At 47.1% G+C, this 22,611-nt stretch overlaps 2 protein-coding genes across 2 annotated transcripts in view; both read left to right on the top strand.

Annotated features, from left to right (window-relative positions):
• Window positions 1-890: 890 nt before the first annotated feature.
• LOC131896633 (uncharacterized) lies at window positions 891-7,556 on the top strand. The gene is given in 3 exon segments (XM_059247382.1): window positions 891-1,160; window positions 3,537-7,095; window positions 7,098-7,556. Coding segments are annotated over 3 exon segments (4,134 nt in total). The 5' UTR covers window positions 891-950; the 3' UTR covers window positions 7,463-7,556.
• Window positions 7,557-10,027: 2,471 nt separating this feature from the next.
• Window positions 10,028-22,611, top strand: part of Mei1 (meiotic double-stranded break formation protein 1) — a 64,706-nt gene continuing 52,122 nt past the window's right edge. The window contains exons 1-3 of the mRNA XM_059247804.1: window positions 10,028-10,205; window positions 11,011-11,134; window positions 11,891-11,941. Coding sequence (XP_059103787.1) covers window positions 10,029-10,205; window positions 11,011-11,134; window positions 11,891-11,941 — 352 coding nt within the window. The 5' untranslated portion in view covers window position 10,028. The remainder of the gene's footprint in view (window positions 10,206-11,010; window positions 11,135-11,890; window positions 11,942-22,611) is intronic.

The raw sequence follows: 22,611 nt of genomic DNA, 5'->3' as shown, positions 1-22,611 counted from the left end.
TGATGTGGTGGAGGCTGGCCTAGGTAGTTTTGCTTCTGGGATCCTGTTACTTATACAGGCTAGGTGTGGTGATGTACGTCTTTAGTTCCAACACCCCAGAGGCAGGCAGATCTCTATGAGTTCAAGGTCAGCCTGGTTTGTGTAGTGAGTTCTAGACCAGGTAGGGCTACATAGTGATATCCTATCTCAAAGAAAAAAATTTTTTTGTTTAATTAGCTATGTGGTTGGTAATGAATGCCTGTATTCCCAGCACTCAGTCTGAGGCAGGAGAATCAATGTGAATTTGAGGACAGCCTGGGCTATATAGAAAGGTCTTATCTCAAAACCAAGAAGCAGAAACAAAAAAAATCCAATGAGTTGTTGCCAATCACAGTTATCCTGTCATGCTGTAGAACGTTAGGAGCTATTCCTTCTGTCCAAATGCGCCCAACACCCATCAACGAGGTAAGCTTTTAGGCTACCACTAGCCCCCTCAAATTCAAAGTCCTCTGCCTAGTCTTCGCTTCCATGAGGGGCCAAGGGATCACCTTAACCTACTTATCAGTCACTACTTGGGTACAGATTTATGGCCCGGAGTTGAGGATGAGTCTTCCCTCTCTGTTCCTGGTGAGGGCTCTGGAACCAAGGTCTGGGAAAGCTGAGCAGGTCTATCTGTGCCCAACCTGCTGTTTAGCCATTTGGCCACAAGGGGGCATAACCCACCAGCTTGGAGCTCCTGTCTGAGCCTAGTCTGGACTGGCCAGGAGAGGTTTTCTCCACCAAGGGTCTGCTGGCCAGAACTACTAGCTAGCGCTGAAAGTGAGTGCAGCAGGCAGGCTCCTTTGTGAGGTGGCCCCAGTGACAGAGGGACTGTGAAGTAAGGGGGACCCCACCCCAAACTGAGTGAGCCAGCCACGCTAGTGTTTCCTACCCACTCCTCCCAACACCATCTACCGGACCTAAGCTTTGCCATGTTGCTACCACTTCTGGGAGCCTGTGCCGTGGTGGGCCCATTCCAGGGCCCTGAGTGGGAGCCAGTAAGAGGCCTGCTGTCCCAGGATCAAAGCTGCAGGGATCCCCGGTGCTGTGGTAATCTGCTTGTCTTCTGCCTCTTTCTGATCTGGCAGATCCAACAGTATTGGTACCGGGTCTCCAGGACCAGCAAGAGGAATACCATCAAGGTAAAAGGGGCCACTTCCTCAGCATCATGACTGTTAGTCACTCTCTACATGGACCCTGTTCGGTGTCTTGTGTATCAGAGGTGAACTAAAGAGCTTCGGCTGGTCTGTATAATCACCGTCTAGGCCTTAAAGCCAGGACTCATCTCTGTTCTTCACTCTATACACTCAATCCATTTGCAAATTTTAGGAACCCTCCATAAAATCCGTAACTCATAGCTATGACTTCTAGAGACCTCACTACGCCACCCAGGCAGAGCCACCAGCCTGTAGCTCTGGACCATGGTAATGGCTGTCTGTGTCTGCCTGGTGTGGCCTTCCTTCCTCCTTTAAAAAAAGCTATAATATGTACACACAATTACAAGTGTATAAATCAGCGGACTTTTACAGGCCAAACACACCCATGTGTAGTACCCACATTAAGAAACACCAGCAGGGGCAATCAAGATGGCTCTTTGGGTCAGAATGATTGTTGCCAAGCCTGATGACCTGACTTTGGTCCCCAGAACCCACGTGGTGGTAGGAGAAAAACAATTCCCACCAATCGTCCTCTGACCTCCACACCTATGCTATGGCATATACACATAGGCTTGTGTGTGTAATGGTTGATACAAGCCTGTAATCCCAACATTCAGGAGGCAGAGGCAGGGGCTGTCCCACGTTTGAAGCCATCCTGATCTACATAACTAGTTCCCATCCAGCCGGGGCTACAGAACTCTGTTTTGCAAGATATAAAATGAAAGAGAAAAGAAACAGACCATCAAGGAGAGTTGCCTAGTGATAGAATGTTGGTTTAGGTTGTATAAGGCCTTGGCTTCAAACACTGGCAATGAAAACCAGGCAGGAAGCTGGGCATGGGGCGCACCCCTTTAATCCCAGCACTCAGGAGGCAGAGGCAAGAGGATCTCTGTGAACGCAAAGACAGCCTGGTCTATGTTGTAAGTTCCAGGACAGCCAGAGCTACATAGAGAGGCCCTGTCTCTAAATAAATAAAAATAAATAAAGAAATAAAGAAATAAATAAAGAAAGAAAGAAAGAAAGAAAACTAGGTATGGTGGTTTATGCTGTAATCCCAGGACTCAGGACGATGATCAGGAGGTGTACTAGACTCGGTTCCAAGCCTTGCCTTCCCCTACTTCTCACCAAACAAACAAAAGGACCACCCCTCAAAAAACCCAGACCAAAACCCAAGTACTAGAAGATCCTGGGTTTAAACTCCAGCACTGAAGGAAAAAAAAAAAGACTTGAAGCCCCCAAATGTGCACTCAAAGGGGCTGATTGCTGATAGTGCAGACCTATACGAAAGCACACGGCAAGTATTCAACATTGACCTTACGTCCAATACTGTGCTTGTGAGCCAGACAGACTCTAAAAACAGATCAAAGCTCTCTCCTCCATAAGCCCCTGTGAGTCCGCTCCCTACAAAACTCAGCGCAAAACTCAAACTCTTGCCTCAATCCCAAGTCTGATAGGATCTAGCCTGTACCTCTCTCTGACCTCATCTTCCAGGGTTCTCCGTGTTGCTGGCTCCATTCTGATCCCATGGGTGCTCCCCCTCTCTCTTCCTTGTTCCCCTCTTCTTCTTCCTTGGTTTTTAAGGCTGGGGTAGAACCCAGGGCCTCCCACACTAGGCACTGTGCTATGCCGTTGAACAGCATTACGTTCTCACTGAGCTTCTTGGCTGTTTCTATGGACATAACCCTGCTTGCTCTGCTCCTAGGGTCTTTATACTTAATGTCTCCTCTGCCTACAGTACTCAAGTGTCATTTGATCTGCCCCTAATTTCATTCAGTTTTCCAGCCAAATATCACCTCCTCTGAGAGGTCTTCCTTGACTATTCTGTCTAGAGGCGTTAACGCCAGCCCTCTACTTTGCATTTATTTCCATTCAAATGCTTTTTGGGGTACTAACATGGATTTTTGTTTTAAGGTAGGATCTCATGTAGCTCAGGCTGGTCTCTAACTTGCTGTGTAGCCAAGGATGACCTTGAACTTCTGATCCTCCTTTGTCTACTTTCTGAGTGCCGAGATTATTGGAGTGGATTCTTTTCATGCTAGGCATAGACTCTACAAGTTGAGCCACATCTCTAGCCCGATAGTTATATATTTGGTTATTGTCTTCTCCATGTCTAGAATATAGCTCCCAGCAGGGACTTTGTCTTATTCACTTTGGTACCCAACACACAGAACGGTGCCTGGCTCAGAGCAATCTCTCACTATATCGGAGTGAATAAGTGCTGTTTGCTTAGGGGAAGTGTCCCCTCCCCTTTTTTTAGCACAAGTACCTTCATCCGGGTAGTGGGACATTTAGTCAGATCTGTAGGGGATCGAGGGGATCAGTTGTATGCCAGAGCTTTATTTCTCTGTCCTTGCTTTCCAGGTACCACCGCAGAGATGGGCAGTGTTATCCACCAGATGTGAAACTTTCTTTGGGATGATTCACAAATTCTTTACTCATGGAAAAATCAGAGACCTGGACGTTCCTGTCCGACAATGGACACAGAGGCAGAGATGGGGATATAGGAGGAGCCTCAGACAACAATGGGCCACCCAGTACCTGCTGTCTCCACAGAACTCATGCCAAGACCTGCCTTGGGTTGTCCACAGCTCTTCTGAGCCCATTATTTGTACCCCTTCCTTGTCAAGCACCTGTCTTCTCCCTCAGGACAATTCTTGGGAAGTGTGGCAAGTTCCCTGGTGTCCCAGCAGTAGCCAGGCCCACCCTTCCCTGGACATGTGCCAAAGAATGGAGCCGTGGCTGGCTCCCTCCCCGGAGAAGTTGGTGCCAATGGAGCCTGTTAGCCTGAAATACAACTCCACCTCCACCGCCTTAGCCATCTCTCTCCCAAACTTCCCTTTAGTTCACAGGTCAAAGTTCTGCCTCAGAGGGCTTCTGCCTGGTCCTCTTAACCAACAATTGGAACCGCCCACCAAGAAGTCCCTGGATAGCCCACAAGATCCCTCAGAACCACAGGGTGAAACTCAGACAGGCGGCAGAGAATATAGTGAAGATACCCTGCAATACACAGACCAGAGAAAGAGCAGAAAGGAGGATGCTTCAGAAATGCAATCATCTGGAGGCCCCCTCCTCCCTGTAGACTTTGGAGTGGAGAAGGATGGAGAGGCTAAGGCCCTGGGGTGTGGAAACCAGAGACTAGTAAGCAGAGAAACTGATGGAGAGATCTCAGTGCCAGAGCGGGAGAAGCAAGACCAAATGGGAACTGAAGATAGAGAACCAACTGAGAAACTATGGAAGAAAACCCAGAGGGAGCCTGGAGACAGGAATCCTTCTACCCAGGCTCATATGGGAGAGAATCAAGAAGAGGTCAGACGTAAAACTGACACAGCAACTCAGACACCAGAGTGGGGGAACCAGGAGGATGCTGTGGAGACTCTGGCTCGGGGGAAGAAGAATGAGAAAGAAGCGAGAGGGAAGGAAGAGGCAGAGGCCCGGGAGCAAGGACTGGAGACACGGAGCTGGATTGGAAGTAAGAACAGTGAGGATTCCCAAATGCTAAGTCAGGGCACACAAGACCCGATCGGAGGTAATACTGGCACAGAAACTGAGGCAGAGGAAGGAGGAAACAAGGGCCAGATGGGAAGTGAGGATGGTGTGAAAATCCGGACATCTGGGAGGGAGAACCTGAGAGAAACCAAACAACAGGACAGTGAAGAGACCTGGGCCCTGGAGTGGGAGAAACAGGGATGGGTTAGAACTCAGAATGAGGTCCAGACTCCAGCGGGGGAGGAGCGAGGATGGAGCGGAGGTGAGAACGCCAGGAAGACCCAAGCATCGAAGAAAGAGGACCAGAACCTGTCGAGACATGAAGTTCAGGTGGGGATGAAGAAGCTCAAGGAGATAAGAGAAGAGGACTGGGTGGTGATCCAGGCGCCCTGGTGGGGAAACCAGAGACTAGTACTGATTGCAATCGACAGAGGACTCAAGATATCATGTTGGGGAAATCAGGGTCAGATTGGAGGGGAACACACTGCAGGAATTCGGGCCCTGGAGAGTGACCAAAGACAAGGTGGAGATGGTGGAGATGATGGGACAAATAACCTGCCACCCGAGGCTGAGACGCAGGGTCAACTAAGAGGTAAAACTCCTCTGGAGACTCACGCAGTGGACAAGCTGTCACTAGGGAGGAGAAGCCAGAGAGAAGCTGGAGGTGATGTTGATGTAAAGACCCGGAGACCCAAGAGCAAGAACCAGGGACAGTTGACGGAAACCAGAGGAAGCCGTTCTGCAAGGTGGAGGAGCTGGGGACAGGCTAGAGAAGAGAAGGGTTCAGAAAACGGGGCCTTGGAGAAGAAAACCTGGGGCAAGGCTGGAAGCGAGGATGGTAGAAAGATCCAGAGAGCCAGGAGGAAGACTCAGAGGGTGCTAAGGAAGGTTAACGGAAAGACCTACTTGTTAGAGTGGAAGACCCCGCAAAAAATCAGAAAGGGGAACGATGCAGAAATTCAAAAACAAGGGAAGAGAAACTTGCGAAACTTCGCAGGTGATGGTGGCCCAGAGAGCCGAGCCTCACTGGGAGAGGACCAGAGACAGTCAGTGGGTGAAAGTGATGGAAAGATTCAGACCCAGGGACAAAGAGTCCAGAGCAAGGGTAGAGCTGTTGCTGCAGAAATCCAGGATGTAGGGGCCCAGAGCAAATGCGGAGCTGAGGAGTCTGACCAGTCTCACACGTGGAGGAGAGGAGACAACCACCAGGTCAGAAGGAAGGATGTTGTCAGGTCCAGTCTTCAAGGTGACTCTTCTGTGAGAGAGGGGCCCACAGGCAGGAAGCACAGCCTGGCTCAGTCTGCTTCTCTCATTTTTAGACATGGAACCCCTAGACACAAGCAGCCAGTCGCTGGAAATGGTACAGACTCTGCTCCCTGTCCTGAGGAACATCTAAGCAGGCAGGGCCCGGTCCCTGCCCGAAAGCACAGAGGCGGGGTCCGTGGAAGCTCCCAGAGAGCCCAACCTGGGTCTCAAAGAAGACAAGAAAGGGACGAAAGGGTGGAACCAGCAGAGGCTCCCAGCCTGACCTGCCAGCACCTCCACTCACAGTCTCAGCCATCCTCAGTCTTCCCCTCTCTCCTGTGTCCCCAAGTCCGCCAGGCTGCCGCGGCTCCAGCAAGCGTACCCGCTCTCACCACTCCGTCCAAATGGCCAGCCCTCAAGAAGAGCAAACATCTGCTCCTGGAGTCCCTCATGAAGAGGAGGATCGCACACCTGAGGTGGGGCCTCCCTCGACGAATCCTGGAGTCTTACTTGCTTTTTCACTTCTTAGAGTCTTGCGCTCTGCCTCGGGCTGGAGTGAGGCTGCCTGGATCACGCACAGACCAGGACCGCCAAAGGCAACAGGAACAGCACTGGGAGCCCCAGGGATCCCTGCTAGGCCCCGAGTGTCCAGGCAGGTCTCAAAGCCGTCCCGTTCCTGAAAGAAAAAGCTCAAAACTTTCTACCCAAGTCCAGGCTCTGGAGAAGGGTAAGCCACCCAAGTCAGAGCCAACGCGCAGCTCCGTTCCACCTAAGAAACCCAGGAGAATTAGGCCACCAGGGGGAGCAAGAGAACCACAGATCCAAGAGGAGGCCCCTAAGGCCAAGAATCCTGCTCCGAGGATTCCCAGGCCAGCAGCAGAGTCCAGGAGCTGGTGTGGCCCAGGACAGGTCCAAGAGCTTTCCACTGAGAGCAGTAGGGGCAGAAAAATGGTCAGGCCTGGAGTCTCCCATGTGCAAGAGAGGACTCCCAGCAGAGTGAGGGCACCATCCTGCACAGAAGGCCACAACCACTGGAAGAAGGAATGCGTACCAAGGGAAGCCTCTGAGCTCCCCAGACTCAAATGTCAGCAGTCCCCATACTTGAGAAGTGGAAGTGTGGGACCTGCAGAGGGCAGAGGGGGCTGGCAGCCACCTTTCCTCTGTTCTGCACATACCTCCAGCTTCAAGGGAATGTCCACTCTGCCACAGCCAGGCTGAGCATGACAATCTTGAGCAAGATGCCATGGTCACCACGGCTGGCGAAGCACCAGCTTTCAGCTCCTTTTCTTACCCCGAGGAATCCTACCCCATTTCCCAAAGTGAACGCCCCACATACAAAGGAGGACACCACCAGAGTCCCCACTGCTTTGGAGAGGGCCCTAGAGCCACCAGGGCATTGCTGTACAGGAGTCATTGTTCCCAAGATGGAGAGCGTCAAGGAACATGAGGCACCTGGGAACCCAAACAGGGCACCCCGAGATCCAGCAGTCTCACAGAAGTTTGGTTTTATGAGGCACTTGAGATATTTTCTCAGACACTATGGCCTTAAAAAGTAGGCCACAGGCCCAAAGTCCTTAGGGCGTGTCAGAGAAAACATGAGTGACCTGCTAAGTCCCAGAGCCTCTAATAAAATTGATTATTTGGATCGTGCAGGGCTGCAGATTCCTGTGGTGTGTTGTCCGACTGTTCTCTTTGGGGATTTGGGATACTTTGTGGATGGCAAAGACGCCACTTCTACTGTGCATCTTTTAAGGTTAGCAGAATGTAGGTCAACCCGGGGTCATCTACTACCAATCCTAACTTTAACCCTCTCCCTCCAGGCTCCTAGCTCCTCAGGGGAGAGGACACTGAGGATTTATCGTGGCTGTGTTTGCCCCATTCCCAAACTAATCCTGACTGAAGCAGGGTACTCAGTCTCAGTTGTTTGGAGGGTAGGGTAGTCCTCTGCATGAGACCCCTTTGATTACAAAGAAGTGAGGTCCTGTCAAGGCTGAGAACCATTGAGGAAGAGGGGACAGGAAGATGGTAAGAGGCAGAAACAGAGGAGGACCAGAGAGAAACTGTGTCTTTTGGAATCTGACAGGACGGCTGCACTCATAAACACACAGCAGCTGTGCAAGATCAAGCCAGTCAACATCCCAGAACAGAGTGTGAAGGGACTGATGAACCTATCCACTTCTGAGGAGCTGTGGGTACTCGACAGCTTCTGTGGAAGAGGAGAGTCAGTTTTCTTTAAGGTGTAGCTCTTAATAGGTCAACCGTACTCTAATGGATGGCCCCAAACCCAGGAGTATATGGGCAATAGGAACAGGAGTCAGGAAGTTATTTGAAACAAAAACAAAAACATGGAGCCAGGAGAGGCGGCTTGTGCTAGTTTGAATGTAATTGGCCCTCATAAGCTCACAGAGTGACACTTTTAGGAGGTGTGGCCTTGTTGGAGGATGTGTGTCACTGTGGGGGTGCGCTTTAAGGTCTCATATATGCTCAAGCCACGCCCAGTGTTTCAGACCACTTCCTGTTGCCTGAAAGCCAAGATGTAGTAGGACACTCGGCCACTTCTCCAGCACCATGTCTGCCTGCACGGCACCAGGTCCTGCCATGATGATAATGGACTAAACCTCTGAAACTGTAAGCTACCCCAATTAAATATTTTTCCTTTATAGGAGTTGCCATGATCATAGGTGTCTCTTCACAGCAATAGAAACCCTAATTAAGATAGAACTTGTGGCTTACTTAGGGTTTGACAAGTTGACACTGTCTTTAAAAAGTGGGGGAGACAGAAGGGTTGAATCCTGGAGCTCTGCTGCCCATGAACAAACTTCATAGACAAACCATCCTATTCTATAGTATTGCCCACCATAATTATTTGTTGTATTAGCCCACCCTGGGACATTCCAGAGCTAATAATTTAATCAAGTGGGAATCTTCAGGGCCAATCTTACGATGCTTCTTGCCTTGTGTATGCTGGGCAAGTGCTGTACCATTGAGCTGCCTTTTTAGCCTCTACATACTTTTTTTTTTGGTATAAACAAGCTATTTTTCTTCTACCTATGTCTTAATTCATCATAAAAGCCATACGTGCGCATTGAACACTTAGAAAATGCAATCTCAGCATTTGGGAGGTGAAGGCACAGGATTAGGAATTCAAGATCATTCTCAAGTACATAGAGTTCTCTACCTGCTTATTTCCTAAAAACAACAAAAAGCTCCCATAATTCTGCCACCCAGTTAAATTTTAATGTGTTCTTTCTGTTTTGTCCACCACTGCCCGCAGGATGTTCCTGTAGCAATCTCTCTACCTCTACCATAACACGCACACTATGGTAAGCCTGTAAAACAGCTTCCAGTGATCTCTCCCTTCGAGTGTTCACATCTTGTGAAATCCCCTCTCCTTGAGTGTGTTTTGGCACTACTGACTTCCAAAAATTTAGGTACAGCAGAAATTACGGAGCAATCCTCCAGTGTCAGTCTCAGGAGAATCAGGAATTTAAAGTCATCCTCAGCTGCATTTCATGTTTGGAACCAGTATGAACTGCACGAGAGCCTAACTAAAACCAACCAACCAACCAAACAAACAAACAAAAAAACAGGCTGGAGAGATGGCTCAAGGGTTAAGAGCACTTGCTCGTGGAGAAGACCTGGTTTTGGTTCCCGACACTAAATGGTGGCTCACAAGCCTCCTTTACTCCAGCTCCAGCCAATCCCTCTTCTGACCTCTGCAGGCTCCGGGCACTCACATAGTGCACATACATACACGCAGACAAACACTCCTACATAACATTGACTCTAAAAACATACAAACCCAAGCAAATAATAGCAGAAATTGATTTTCTTTCCTTCCTTTAAAGTAGGACAGCTACTTTATAAATACTTCTCAACTTTTGATGTACTGAGCACCAATTCCTGCCCAGGCCCATGCACAGTCCTTTTGGGTTTAGTTGCACAAACCCACAGTCCCTGCGGACACAAACCACCCTGGCAGCCGCTGCTCGCCTTGCCCTGGCAGCCGCGTCGGGGCACAGGAGACACGCGCACGCACGTACAGGGTGCGGCGCGCTCTTCCCAGTGCGCTTGCGCAAAGGCTGGGCGGGAAAACTTGCGCTGCAGAGCCCGAGCCTGGAGATGGCTGTGGGGCAGATGACGGCTGCTGACTATCCCGCAGCGTTTGGGAGGGATGAAGAAGCGGTGCTGCTCTTCGAGAGGACCCATCGCCGGCATGATCCGCGCTGGCTGCTGCCCGTGTCCCCTCACGTCTGCCTGGCCTGCGCCCTGGAGCTGCTGCCGGAGCCCGGCGTGTCGGTGCGACCTAAACCCTCCCCACCCCCCGAGGACCTGGCGTGGCCATTTCCCTCTCCTCCCTCACCTGGCTTCTCTGAACCAGGCTCACCTTTCCTGAAACCAAACCCCAAGCCGACACCCTTCCCCAAGGCTTGCCCCTCTCCCGGCTGCAGTGGCCATTGCTGCCCCCACCCTTAGTCTCTCCCCTGCAGCCCGCCTCCCGGCCCCCAAAGCCCAGGCCGACCTTTCTTCAGCTGGCCCTGCCCTGTCTCTAGTGAGCCTGTCCCTGGGTGCACTTAGGAAGTTAGTCAATGCCTGCTTAAAGGCTTGGATGTGAGTCCTTGGGCAAGTCTCTCGGAGACTGTTTTTCTCATCTACAAAATAGGGATAGCTTTTTTGCTTGCTTTACTAACTTGTTAGGCTGAAACGTGTTATTAGTGGCACACACTTGTAATTACAACGCTTGGGAGATAGAGGATCAGTTCAAAGCCAACCCCAGCTACATAGTGAGTTTGAGGCCAGCCCGGGCTACATGAGACAAAAAAGAATCTCTGTCCTCCAAGTGTACTGGTGGAGAGGAGTGATTGTAAACGAAGTGTTATGTAAACATAAGGTAGAAACATCAGTTTCTATATACTTCTATGTAAATGTATGAATTTCCTAGTGTAAATGTACTTGTCCATGCTCCCTACAGGGAGTATGGCTCTCCCCATAGTTTAAATGGCTGCGGTAGTACCATCCTGTGGTTATATTTGGAAATTATTGTTTGAATTCAGATTGACCCTGCCTTGGTCACTATTGAATATTTCTCTTCATTCACTCAAAGTTGGTGCGCAAGAAACATGTGGTGTTCTGCTTCCAAGATGCTCTCGTGAGACACACCTCCTTGGTCACACAGCTGGTAGCTCAGGACCAGAGAGTCTGCATCCATTTCGTACGCGTGCTTTTTGGTGAGCTTCAAAGGGAAAGCTGGCGTGAACTTGGCATGTGTAGCGTATGGTTTTCCCTTGGAGGACTCAGAAAGATGACTTAGATGTTTTGTGTTATTGTGACCCGTTTCCTAGCAAGTTGTTTGGTTGTGGTCTTAGCAATGTGGCCCCCTTTCTAAGCTACGTGAATCAGTTCATGGTAACTGTCCTTATTAGATCTAAGAGGCTAGTGAAAGTGCAGAGATACACATGGGAAGTGGGTGATTCCTCTTGTACAGTTGAGGTTCCGCTCAGGATCAGAGGCCTGGAATGGAGTCGGCTGACCTTGGATGTGATCTTGATCAGGTTGTTTTCCTTTTCATATGCCTTGGTTTCTTTACATGGAAAGTGAGGTGGTTCCTTCTTTGATATGATTACGGTGTCCAGTGGAATGAGTCCTTGTAGGGAGGATGGTTAACATGCACTGAGTGCTTCCCTGTGTTGAGGCTTTTCCCGGCTGACATAGGATAATCTTTGAAGAAAATAACAGGCAACATTTATTTTTTTTGCCCTTAGATGTGTCAGACTGCAGAGCATAGAGTCTATTTGCTGTGCACATGGACTATCATCTTTTAAAAGTTAGACTGGACGTTGAGAAGTCTAGGTGTCGCTGAGGGTAGGACTTAGCAAGGGCATTACTTAAAACTGCTGGTTTAGAATGATGCTTGCCTTTGTAGAACTGTTTATCTTGAAACAGCACTGTTAATCAACCTTTTTCTTGCTTCGCTCTGCTCCAAGGACTGTTAAGCAGTGTGGAAGACGGGAGTGTAGCAAACCTCTGTATTGAAGGTAAGGTGTACCTACTGAAACTATGCGTACCTACCATTCAGACTGGGGAGTATTAGTCCGAATTGCAGCCCTGGTTGTTGAGCCTTTAGTGAAATTGCCCACTTTGAAACATAGGCGGGAACTCAATCAGTTAAAGTAGTTCTGTGGTTTTTCTTTTTCTTTTTTTTTTTTTAAGATTTATTTATTTATTTATTATGTATACAGTGTTCTGCCTGCATGTATGTCTACAGGTCAGAAGAGGTCACCAGATCTCATTACAGATGGCTGTGAGCCATCATGTGGTTGCTGGGAATTGAACTCAGGACCTCTGGAAGAACAGCTAGTGCTCTTAACCTCTGAGCCATCTCTCCAGCCCATCTGCGTTTTTTCTTGAGCATCAACTCTTTGCTAAATCCTGCATTTGGTGTTAGGGATATGTAGATGGCTAAGATGTGGCACCTGCCTTCTAAGAGTTAACGATCGGGAGAGGAGATTGACTGCTAAGTAAGTGGAGTTGATGAGTGCTGTTACAAAGGCATGGATGCTGTGCCGGGCATAGTGGTGGATGCCTTTAATACCAGCATTCTGGTGGCAGAGGCAGGAGGATTTCTGTGGGCTTGAGGCTAGCCTGGTCTGCATATCAAGTTCCAGGACATCCAGGAGTACATAGAGAGACCCACAACCCCCTCCCCCCCAGAAAAGGAAGGAAGGCATGGCCAGCACTTTTTTTTTTCCAGACAGGGTTTCTCTGTGTAACAGTCCTGGCTGTCTGGAACTTGCTTTGTAGACCAGGCTGGCCTCGAACTCACTGAGATCCACTTGCCTCTGTCTCCCAAGTGCTGGGATTAAAGGCGTGTGCCACCACTGCCCTGCTCAACACTATTTTTTTTAAGCCATGTGTTCATGCCTGTAATCCCAGCACTTGGTAGGTAGAGGCAGAAGTATCAGTAATTCATGGTCATCTTAGGCTACCTACCGAGTTTGAAGCCATCCTGGGCTACATGAGGACCTGTTTCAAACAAACAATAGGGGTAGAGAGATGGTTCAGTAGTTTAGAGCACATGTTGCTCTTGCAGAGAACCTGGGTTCAATTCTTAGCACCTACGTGGTAGCTCACAACCATCTGTAATTCCATTTCCAGGGAATCCAGTGCCCTCTGCTAACCTCTGAAGGCACTAGGCATGTGCCTTAGTTAGGGTTTCTATTGCTGTGAAGAGGCACCGTGACCACAGAAACTCTTATAAAGGAAAACATTTAATTGGGGCTGGCTTACAGTTTCAGAGGTTTGTTCCATTATCATGATGGCAGAGAGCATGGCAGCGTGTAGGCAGACATGGTGCTGGCAGATTAGCTGAGAGTCCTGCATCTTGCAGGGAACAGGAAGTATTCTGAGACACTCTGTGGTCCTGAGCACAGGAAACCTCAAAGCCCGCCCCCACAATGACACACTTCCTCTAACAAAGCTATACTCACTCCAACAAAGCTACACCTCCTAGTAATGCCATTCCCTATGAGCACATGGAGACCAATTACATTCAAACTACCACAGCATGCATGTGGTACACATTGTATACATGCAGTCACTCATAAGTATTGAAAGAAAAACAAAAACCCTAAAAACTTCAAACAGTAAAACAATTCAAGCACAAAACTTTTTTCTCAAAAATTACATCTCATATAAATTTCTTTAAAATTGTTTAAATTTGATTTTTAGTTTTAAAACTGTATTTATTTGTGTGATGTGTGTGTGCCATGTGCTTCCAGGAGCTGGAGTTATAGTGAGTTCCCTAGTATTGGTGGAACTAACCAAACTCTGGTCCTCTGGAAGTGCAGTAAGAGCTCTTAATGGCTGAGCCATCTCTTCAATCCTTTATTTGTTTGTTTGTTTGTTTGTTTGTTTATTGAGACAGTCTCTCTACATAGCCCTGGCTGTCCTGGAACTCTGTATGTAGACCAGGCTGGCCTCAAGTCATAGAGATCCTCCTGACTCTGCCTCCTGAGTGTTGGAATTAAAGACATGTGCCACTTGAGGCTGGAAAGATGGCTCAGAGGTTAAGAGCACTGACTGCTCTTCCAGAGGTCCTGAGTTCAATTTCCAGCAACCACATGGTGGCTCACAACCATCTCCAGTGGAATCTGATGCCCTCTAGATAGAGCACTCATACATAAAATAAATAAATCTTAAAAAAAAAAATAGAAAAGGTATGTGCCACCATACATGGCCGACCCCTTATTTTTAGTTTTTAGTATATTTATTTAATGTGTGCATGCACGTGTGCCATGTAGGCTTATGGAAGTCACAGGACAACTTGTAGGAGTCATTCTCTTTACCATGTGAGACCAGTGGCTTTACTCAGATTGTTGGGTTTGGGGCAGGTGCCTCGCCTGCTGAGCTATCTCGTCAGGCCTCCTATAGATTTCTTGAAGGCTGTCTGCAGACAGGCGGGGGTTAAAGTGGAAGTGCATGTGTTTACCTCTAACGGTAGAGAGAGACAGTGTATCTATTAAGTCAGGGTTCTCTAAAGGAACAAAACGTATAGACAAATACAGGATTTATTAGAACGGCTTACAGGCTGTGGTCCAGCTAGTTCAACAATGGCTGTCTACTAATAGAAGGTCCAAGAATCCAATAGCTGTTTGGTTCACGAGGCTGGATGTCTTAGCTGGTCTTCGTTATATGCTGGAATCCTGAAGAAGTAGGCTTCAGTGCCAGTGAAGGAATGCACTTACCAGCAAGAGTCATAGTAAGCAGGCAAAGGGAACAAGCGTCCTTTTCTTATGCCCTCTGTATAGGCTGTTAGCAGGAAGTGTGACCCAGATTAAAGGTGGGTCTTCCCACCTCAAAAAGTCTGGATTAAAGGTGTATCTTTCCACCTCAAAGATCCAGATTTAAAAGTAGATCTTCTCACTTCAAATGATTTAACTAAGAAAAGAATCCCTTGTTGGTGTGCCCAGCCATCTGGGTTTTACTTCAGTTGTAGTCAAATTGACAACCAAGAATAGTCATCACAAGTCCACCTCTTGTCAAATTGACACACAGTCATGTCTCCTTATGTCATGACTTAATTTCCAAATGAAAACAATAATCAGATCATAATTATGCTTATTAATTATATATATGATATAACTATCCAATGTAAAATTACAAATGTGTTATATATTTAACCAGATCATAGTTAAACCTAAAATGATATAACTGTATAAACTGACCACATGACAGATCCATCTTATTGTCAAGGAGAAGGTTGTTTTTTTTTTTTGTTTTTGTTTTTGTTTTTTTTTTTTTGGTTTTTCGAGACAGGGTTTCTCTGTGTAGCTTTGTGCCTTTTCCTGGAACTCGCTTTGGAGACCAGGTTGGCCTTGAACTCACAGAGATCCGCCTGCCTCTGCCTCCTGAGTGCTGGGATTAAAGGCATTTGCCACCACCGCCCGGCCAAGGGGAAGGTTTTTTATTGTAGATATGAGAGAGAGAATAGCTAGAGACATCTGGAACAGTGTGGAACAGAGCAGAGAGAGAGAGACAGAGACAGAGACAGAGAGACAGAGATGACAGAGAGAGAGACAGAGACAGAGAGAGAGACAGAGAAGAGAGAGATGGGGAGAGGGAACAGGGAGAATGGCAGGGTTCTAAGGAGAATGAGCAGCTGGGGAGGGAAGTCATGAGCTGGAGGGAGTTTAGGGTAGGGAGGAGGTGAGAAGGGTTAGTATACTAGCATGGACTTTGAAATGTGTAGCAGGTACTTGTGATACTGAAGGAGCCTGGAGGCCAGCATGTGCTTTGATATGCTGATCGGTGCCACAGGTAGCCATATGTCCCTTGTGCCAGAGGTAAGGGAAGGACTCCTTTTGGTGGAAGGGAACCAGTTTCCTAAGTTCCTGAGGAATGCTGGCTTTTTAATCTAACCTCCAGAAATCCTGTAGTTCAGGTTGATCTTATTTCTAGATAGGTGGACCGCCTTTGGAGTTTGGGGAATTGGAGTTTCCTTTGGACCTAATAACTATTCCTTGTATAACCTCAAGCACATTATAAATTTAGAATAGGTGGCAATGTCCCTCGAGGGTCATTCTTTTAATAGCTCAACTTAAATAGGAAAACCACTAATATGCTCTTAATTTATGTTACATTATATGATAAAGAAATTGAGGAAAGAAAACACAAAATGTGTACAAGCATATTCTTTACAAAATATGATAGAAACACTCATGTCAATTATAATCCTCATTTCTGCAACTGGTCACATGGCCTTAGCTGGTGTAACCACCTTCCTCTACTACCCATTCAGTACTTCCTCCACCTTCAGCAAGCACTTCAGCAGGTCTTGGCTCTTTTCCTGGAGGAGGAGTGACCCCCACCTTCGTTCCTTCAGGGTCTGTGTCCTTTGTCATCCTGCCTGGGTTAGATTGTTGCACTTTCCCATTGACTTTAATCACAGGACGTGGTAGCACCAAGAGATGCACTAAAGCTGTGGCTGTCAACTATGAGTTGTGACCCCTTTGGGGGTTGAAATGACCCTTTCACAGGAGTTACCTAAGACCATCGGACAACACAGATATTTACATTATGATTCACAATGTAGCAAAATGACAGTTAGGAAGTAGCAAAGAAAATAATTTTATGGTTGGAATTTGTTATAACACGAGAACTGTAATAAAGGGTGGTGGCATTAGGAAGGCTGAGAATCACTCCCCTAAAGGATCTCCTGCACACCAGATATAATCTTTCTTACCTCTGTTGTGGAGAAACAACCTAATCTCCCCATGGTAATCTGGATCAATCACCCTTCCTAACACTGTTGTTGTTGTTGTTGTTGTTCTTCTTCTTCTTCTTCTTCTTCTTCCTTCTCTCTCTCTCTCTCTCTCTCTCTCTCTCTCTCTCTCTCTCTCTCTCTCTCTCTCTGTCTGTCTTCAGAGACAGGGTCTCTCTGTGAAACAGTCCTGGCTGTCCTGGAACTCACTCTTTAGACCAGGCTGGCTTCGAACCACAGAGATCCTCCTGCCTCTGCCTCCAAGAGATCAAAGGCTTGCACCACCACCACCTGGCTGTTATTCCTTTCTTATGCTGTTGGTTTAAGGGCATCAGAAGCCCAAAGTGGCCAAGGGATAGTCTGAGCTTCCAGTTCAATGGAATGTTTGTTGTGGCTCCTGGCAGGAGCACTCCCAGCTATGGAACCAAAACTCCTTGGCCAGCAGAACTTAAGGTCCCTGTAACAGGAAACAGAAATTTTCCTAGCGGGTCACTCGGAGTGCTAGTGAGTGGAAATACTCCTTTTTCCACCCCTTGATTGCCAGACCCGTGGATCCTGGCTGTGGGAGAAACAGTACCATATATTGGATACTGATTCAAAGCATATGCTTGCTGCCTTCTGGAGACCCCTGCTCCAGCCCTCCATGCTGCTGCCTCCTAATTGGTGCAGTAACTGTGTCTTCAAAAGGTCATCCATCTTTCTGTCAGGCCAGCTGCTTCAGGTTGGTGGGGGACATGGTAAGACTAATGGATTCCATGATTGTGGGCCCACTATCACACTTCTCTGACTGTGGAGTGAGTTCCCTGGTCAGAAGCAGTACTGTGTGGAATACCATGTCAGTGGATAAGGCATTCTGTAAGTCCATGGGTGGTGGTTTTAGCAGAAGCATTATGTGCAGGAAAGGCAAATCCGTAACCAGAATAAATATCTATTCCAGAAAGGACAAAGCGTTTATCCTTCTCATGGAGGAAGTATTCCAATGTAGTCAGTCTGCCAGTAGGTCACTGGGTGGTCACCCCAAGGAATGGTACCATAGCTGGGGTTCAGTGTTTGTCTCTGCTGTTGAGAGATCTGGCACTCAGCAGCAGCTGTAGCCAGGTCAGTCTTGGTGAGTGGAAGTCCATGTTGTTGAGCTCAGGCAAGACCCCCATCTCTGCCACCATGGCCACTTCTTTCATGGGCCCATTGGACAATGACAGGGATGGCTGGCAAAAAGGCTAGCTGTCCACAGAACATGTCATCTTAGCTACTTAATTATTGAACTCCTCCTTAGCTGAAGTCACCTTTTGATGAGCATTTACATGAGACACAAATATCTTCACATTTTTTTTTTGTGCATTTGGAGAGATCTGGCCACATAATTCTTCCTCAGATATCTTTCTCATCAGTTTTCCAATCATGATCTTTCCAAGTCCCTGACCATCCAGACAATCCATTAGCTATAGCCCATGAATCAGTGAACAATCACACATCTGGTTATTTCTCTTTCCAAACAAAATGTATGACCATGTGTGCTGCCAGAAGTTCTGCCCACTGTGGAGATTTCCCTTCACCTGTATCTTTCAGGGTTGTCCCAGAAAGCGGTTATAATGCTGTGGCTGTCCACTTCTGTCTGAGGTAGTGCCTGCCTAACGTGCAGAACCATCCCCAAACCAGGTCCCGGTCTTCTCTTCCTTAGTCAACAAATCAAAGGCTCACTCCATGAGTCTGGAACTTGAATTTTCACTGTAATTCAGCCAACCTTATAATGAGGGGACCAGTTTTTCATAGCAAGCTCTGTGGCTGCTGGAGAGAAGAGTCTCTTCCAGGACACACTGAGAAACCTTTAGACTGTTGTGTGCATCTGGAGCTGGTCAGTTATATTACTGAGTTCATGTTGTCTGTCACTGTATTCTGAGATGGTTAATTTTATCACAGAGCTCATTGTTTTCCTCTGTCAATTTACCCAGAGATATAGGAGCAACTGATAAACATCATCATTTTCCTTATTTTCCCACAAGTTGGTTGGGCATGGTGGCACACGCCTTTAATCCCAGTAGTGGGTAGGCAGAGGCAGGTGGATCTCTGAGTTCCAGACTAGCCTGGTCTACAGAGTGAGTTTCAGAACAGCCAGGACTACACAGAGAAGCTCCATCTCGAAAAACCAAAAGCCAACCAACCAAAGAATTTTTCAGTAGCTGGAGAGGTTTCAGTAACTGTAGGTGTTGGCAAATTGGAAAGCCTATTCCAGATGCTTAAAAAATTCATCCTTACTGGGTGGTAGCGGTGTGTACCTTTAATCCCAGCACTCAAGAGGCAGAGGCAGGTGGATTTCTGAGCTTGAGGCCAGCGTGGTCTACAGAGTGAGTTTCAGGACAGCCAGGGATACACAGAGAAACTGTTCCAAAAAAAAAAAAAATCAATCCTTATACTTCCCTAGAACTACTTCTGGTACCAAAATCTATTAGGGTTCTCTAAAGGAACAGAATTTACTGAATCAGTCTATCTGTCTGTCTATATCTATCTCTATTCATATTTATCATCTATCTTCTATCTCTCTCTCCCTATCTATCTATCTATCTATCTATCTATCTATCTGTCTGCCTATCTACTTACCAACCTACCTCCAACTATCTATCTATCTATCTATCTATCTATCTATCTATCTATCTATCTATCTATCTATCTGTCTGAAAGAGGATTTATTAAAGTGGCTTAAAGGCTGTGGTCCAGCCAGTCCAACAATGGCTGTCTACCAACAGACAATCCAAGCATCTAATAGTTGTTCAGTCCACGAGGCTGGATGTCTCATCGGGGCTCCAGAGTCCTAAAGAAGTGGACTTCTAATGGCGCTGAAGGAATGGGCTTGTCAGTGGGAGCAAGCAAGCAAAGAGAGAGTGTCTTCCTTCCATGTCCCTTATATAGGCTGCCAGAATAAGATGTGGCCCAGATGAAAGGTTTATCTCCCACCTCAAAAGATCTGAATTCCATTTCACAGGTGGGTCTTCTCTCTTGAAATGATTTAATTAAGAAAAAAATCCATCAGAGGTGTACTCAGCCTCTTGGATTTTCGTTAATTCCAGATGTAGTCAAGATGGCAACCAAGAATAGCCATCACAAATGGCAAGGGTGCCGGGGTGTAAAAAGTCTCGCAGAGAGTGAGAATTGTACCAGTCAGGCCGGAAACCATTCCAGTTGTTTTCACAGAGAAACAAAACCAACACAAAAACTTTAAAGAATTTTTAAGTTGGTAACTGAAGACACAAAAGGTTTTCTTAGAGGTAGTTACTGCAGAAAGTAGCTTCCATTCCTGAGGTTACATCTATGAAGGGAAGAGGTTAGAGTTGTTAAAACTTAGAAGGGTGCAAAGAAGCTGGTTCTGGAAAAACTGCAAGCCAAATTCAGCTCCTGTACTGGAGAGGTGTTGTTCCAGTTAAGATGAGAAGTCTTCGGGAAATACTCCTCAGTACAGGAAGCAGACGGTGAACTAAAAAGAAAAACAGATTAGAGGAAGCAAAGGGAAATGCCAACTCTTTCCACTGCCCATTATTGGCAGATCTTAATTCAGCCTCAGTGTCCCCAAATAATACTCAAAAGGGTTCATTTGGAGCTAAAAGACCATAATTGTGGGCTGGATTATATCACTCCTCCAACCCCAAAATTCATATGTTGAAGCTCTAATTTCTAGGACTTCATGTTTATTTGGAGATTGGGCCTTCAAAGAGACAAGTTAACAAGAGACCAGTGGGTGGGGTCCTAATCCAGTTTGATGGGCGTCTTTATAAGGAGAATGTTGAACACAGAGAGACACTTACTATGCACTTGTACAAAGAAGAGGCTTTGAGCTGGGCGGTGGTGGCGCACACCTTTAATCCCAGCACTCCGGAGGCAGAACCAGGTGGATCTCTGTGAGTTCGAGGCCAGCCTGGTCTACGGAGGGAGAGCCAGGACAGGCACCAAAACTACACAGAGAAACCCTGTCTCGAAAACAAACAAAAAAACAAACAAACAAAAAACAAAATGAAGAGGCCTTGAGAGGACATAGAAGGCAAGCAGGCATCTGCAAGCCGAGAAAAAGGCCAAATAGTGGGTTTTCAGCCTCCAAAAAACCCTAAGAAAATAAATTTTGTTTGTTTGATGGACCTCATCTGTAGTATTTTTATTGTGAAATTCCCAAATAGCTAATACAGGACATAGAAGTTCCACAAGTGTGCTATGAGGTACAACTGTAAGAGGAGTGAGTCCTACTTCACTCTGATTCCTGACCAATGTATTCTGTGGTGAAGAGGGGGCTTTATGTCCCAGGTAAGAAAGGAGCCCACCCCTTTAGAGTGGTGACTTCTAATTGGTGCCACAGCTGAGTCTGGATAGGCTGGTCCGCGTTGTTAGTTGGTCCCGGGTGGTGGACTGTAGGACAAGATCAGTGAATTTCCTGAGATTGAGCCCCTTTCTGTACTGCTGTGAAATGAGTTCCTTGATCAAAGTGATGTTATGTGGACTGCTACCGCAGTGAACAAGGGCTCTGTGCATTTATAGATGGGTTACTGGCAGAAGGTGCGTGGATTAGGAAGTAGACCCATATTCAGAATATGTGTGTATTCCAGTGGGGACACAGTATACAATCCACTCAATACCATGTGACTGGTCCCCTCAGGGAATAGTGCCACACTGTGAACTTAGTGTTGGTCTCTGCTATTGGTGGATTAGGTGTTCAGTTGTAACAGTAATTAGTCCAACCTTCAGGAGAAGTCCAAGTTGAGCCCATCCGTACACAGCATCCAAGTCTGCCACCACAGCCACGTTAAAACTGTGTCTATCAATCGATCCCTGGGTGGCTCAGGAAGGAGGGGGATGGACACCCACATGTGCCACTCTGTCACCTTGAGTGTTCAGAACCTCCTTTGGAACAGAAGCTCCTTAGGAAGCGCTCACATGGGATACGAATCTTGTCAGCTCATCTCCTTATTTTGTCTTTCCCAAGTTTGTGAACATCCCATAAAGCAATGTGTTCTGTTTCTGACCACATCTGCCCAGACAAGTATGTGGACAAACGTATTACGTGAAGTTCTGGCTACCAGGAGGAACTTCTTCCTTCCCTCTCTCGTGCTTATTTTCTCCCCTCCCTCCCTTTCTTCCCATTTCCTCTTTCTTTCTTTCTTTCTTTCTTTCTTTCTTTCTTTCTTTCTTTCTTTCTTTCTTTCCTTCCTTCCTTCCTTCCTTCCTTCCTTCCTTCCTTCCTTCCTTCCTTTCTTCCCTTCCTTTGCTTTCCTTTCCTTTGCTTTCTTTTCTTTTTTTCTTTTTTCTTTTTGAAGCAGAGTCTTGTAAGACCTGGCCTTACTCTAGTAGCTAAGGATAATTTGAATTTGGGATCCCACCTAGTGCTGGGATTACAGGGTGTGTCACCACACCCGGTTTTATGTGGTCCTGAAAACTGAACCTAGGTTTCATGCATGCTAGGCAAGTATTTTACCAACTGAGCCTTACGGGGGGGCAGGAGGGGGGAGGGCCGCGGTGCGGAAGTTTCATTCATGACCATGACAGTGATTCACTTTTAGCTGGTGCCACTGTATCTTACAGAACCATTATCTATCTATCTATTTATTTATTTTTGAGACAGGATTTCTCCGTGTAACCTTGGCTGACCTGGAACTTACTCTGTAGACCAGGCTGGTCTCGAACTCAGAAATCTGCCTGCCCCTGCCTCCCGAGGGCTGGGATTAAAGGTGTGTACCACCACTGCCCAGCCAGAACCATCATCAGACCCCTAAAAACTCTTGAGGTGCTAGAGGGAAACTAAAAGGTGCTAGGATCTGATGCTTTTTCCTGTTTCCTTGTTTGCTTCATGCAGCTTTCTGGCTTTTGGGGTGCTGTCTTAGACTGCTTTTTTTTTTTTTTTTTTTTTTTTTAAGATGTTTATTATGTATACAGTGTTCTGTTTGCATGTATCCCTGCAGGCCAGAAGAGGGA

Source organism: Peromyscus eremicus, chromosome 20, assembly GCF_949786415.1.
Source record: "Peromyscus eremicus chromosome 20, PerEre_H2_v1, whole genome shotgun sequence".
Classification (NCBI taxonomy): domain Eukaryota; kingdom Metazoa; phylum Chordata; class Mammalia; order Rodentia; family Cricetidae; genus Peromyscus; species Peromyscus eremicus.
This window is presented reverse-complemented; position numbering and strand designations above follow the sequence as displayed.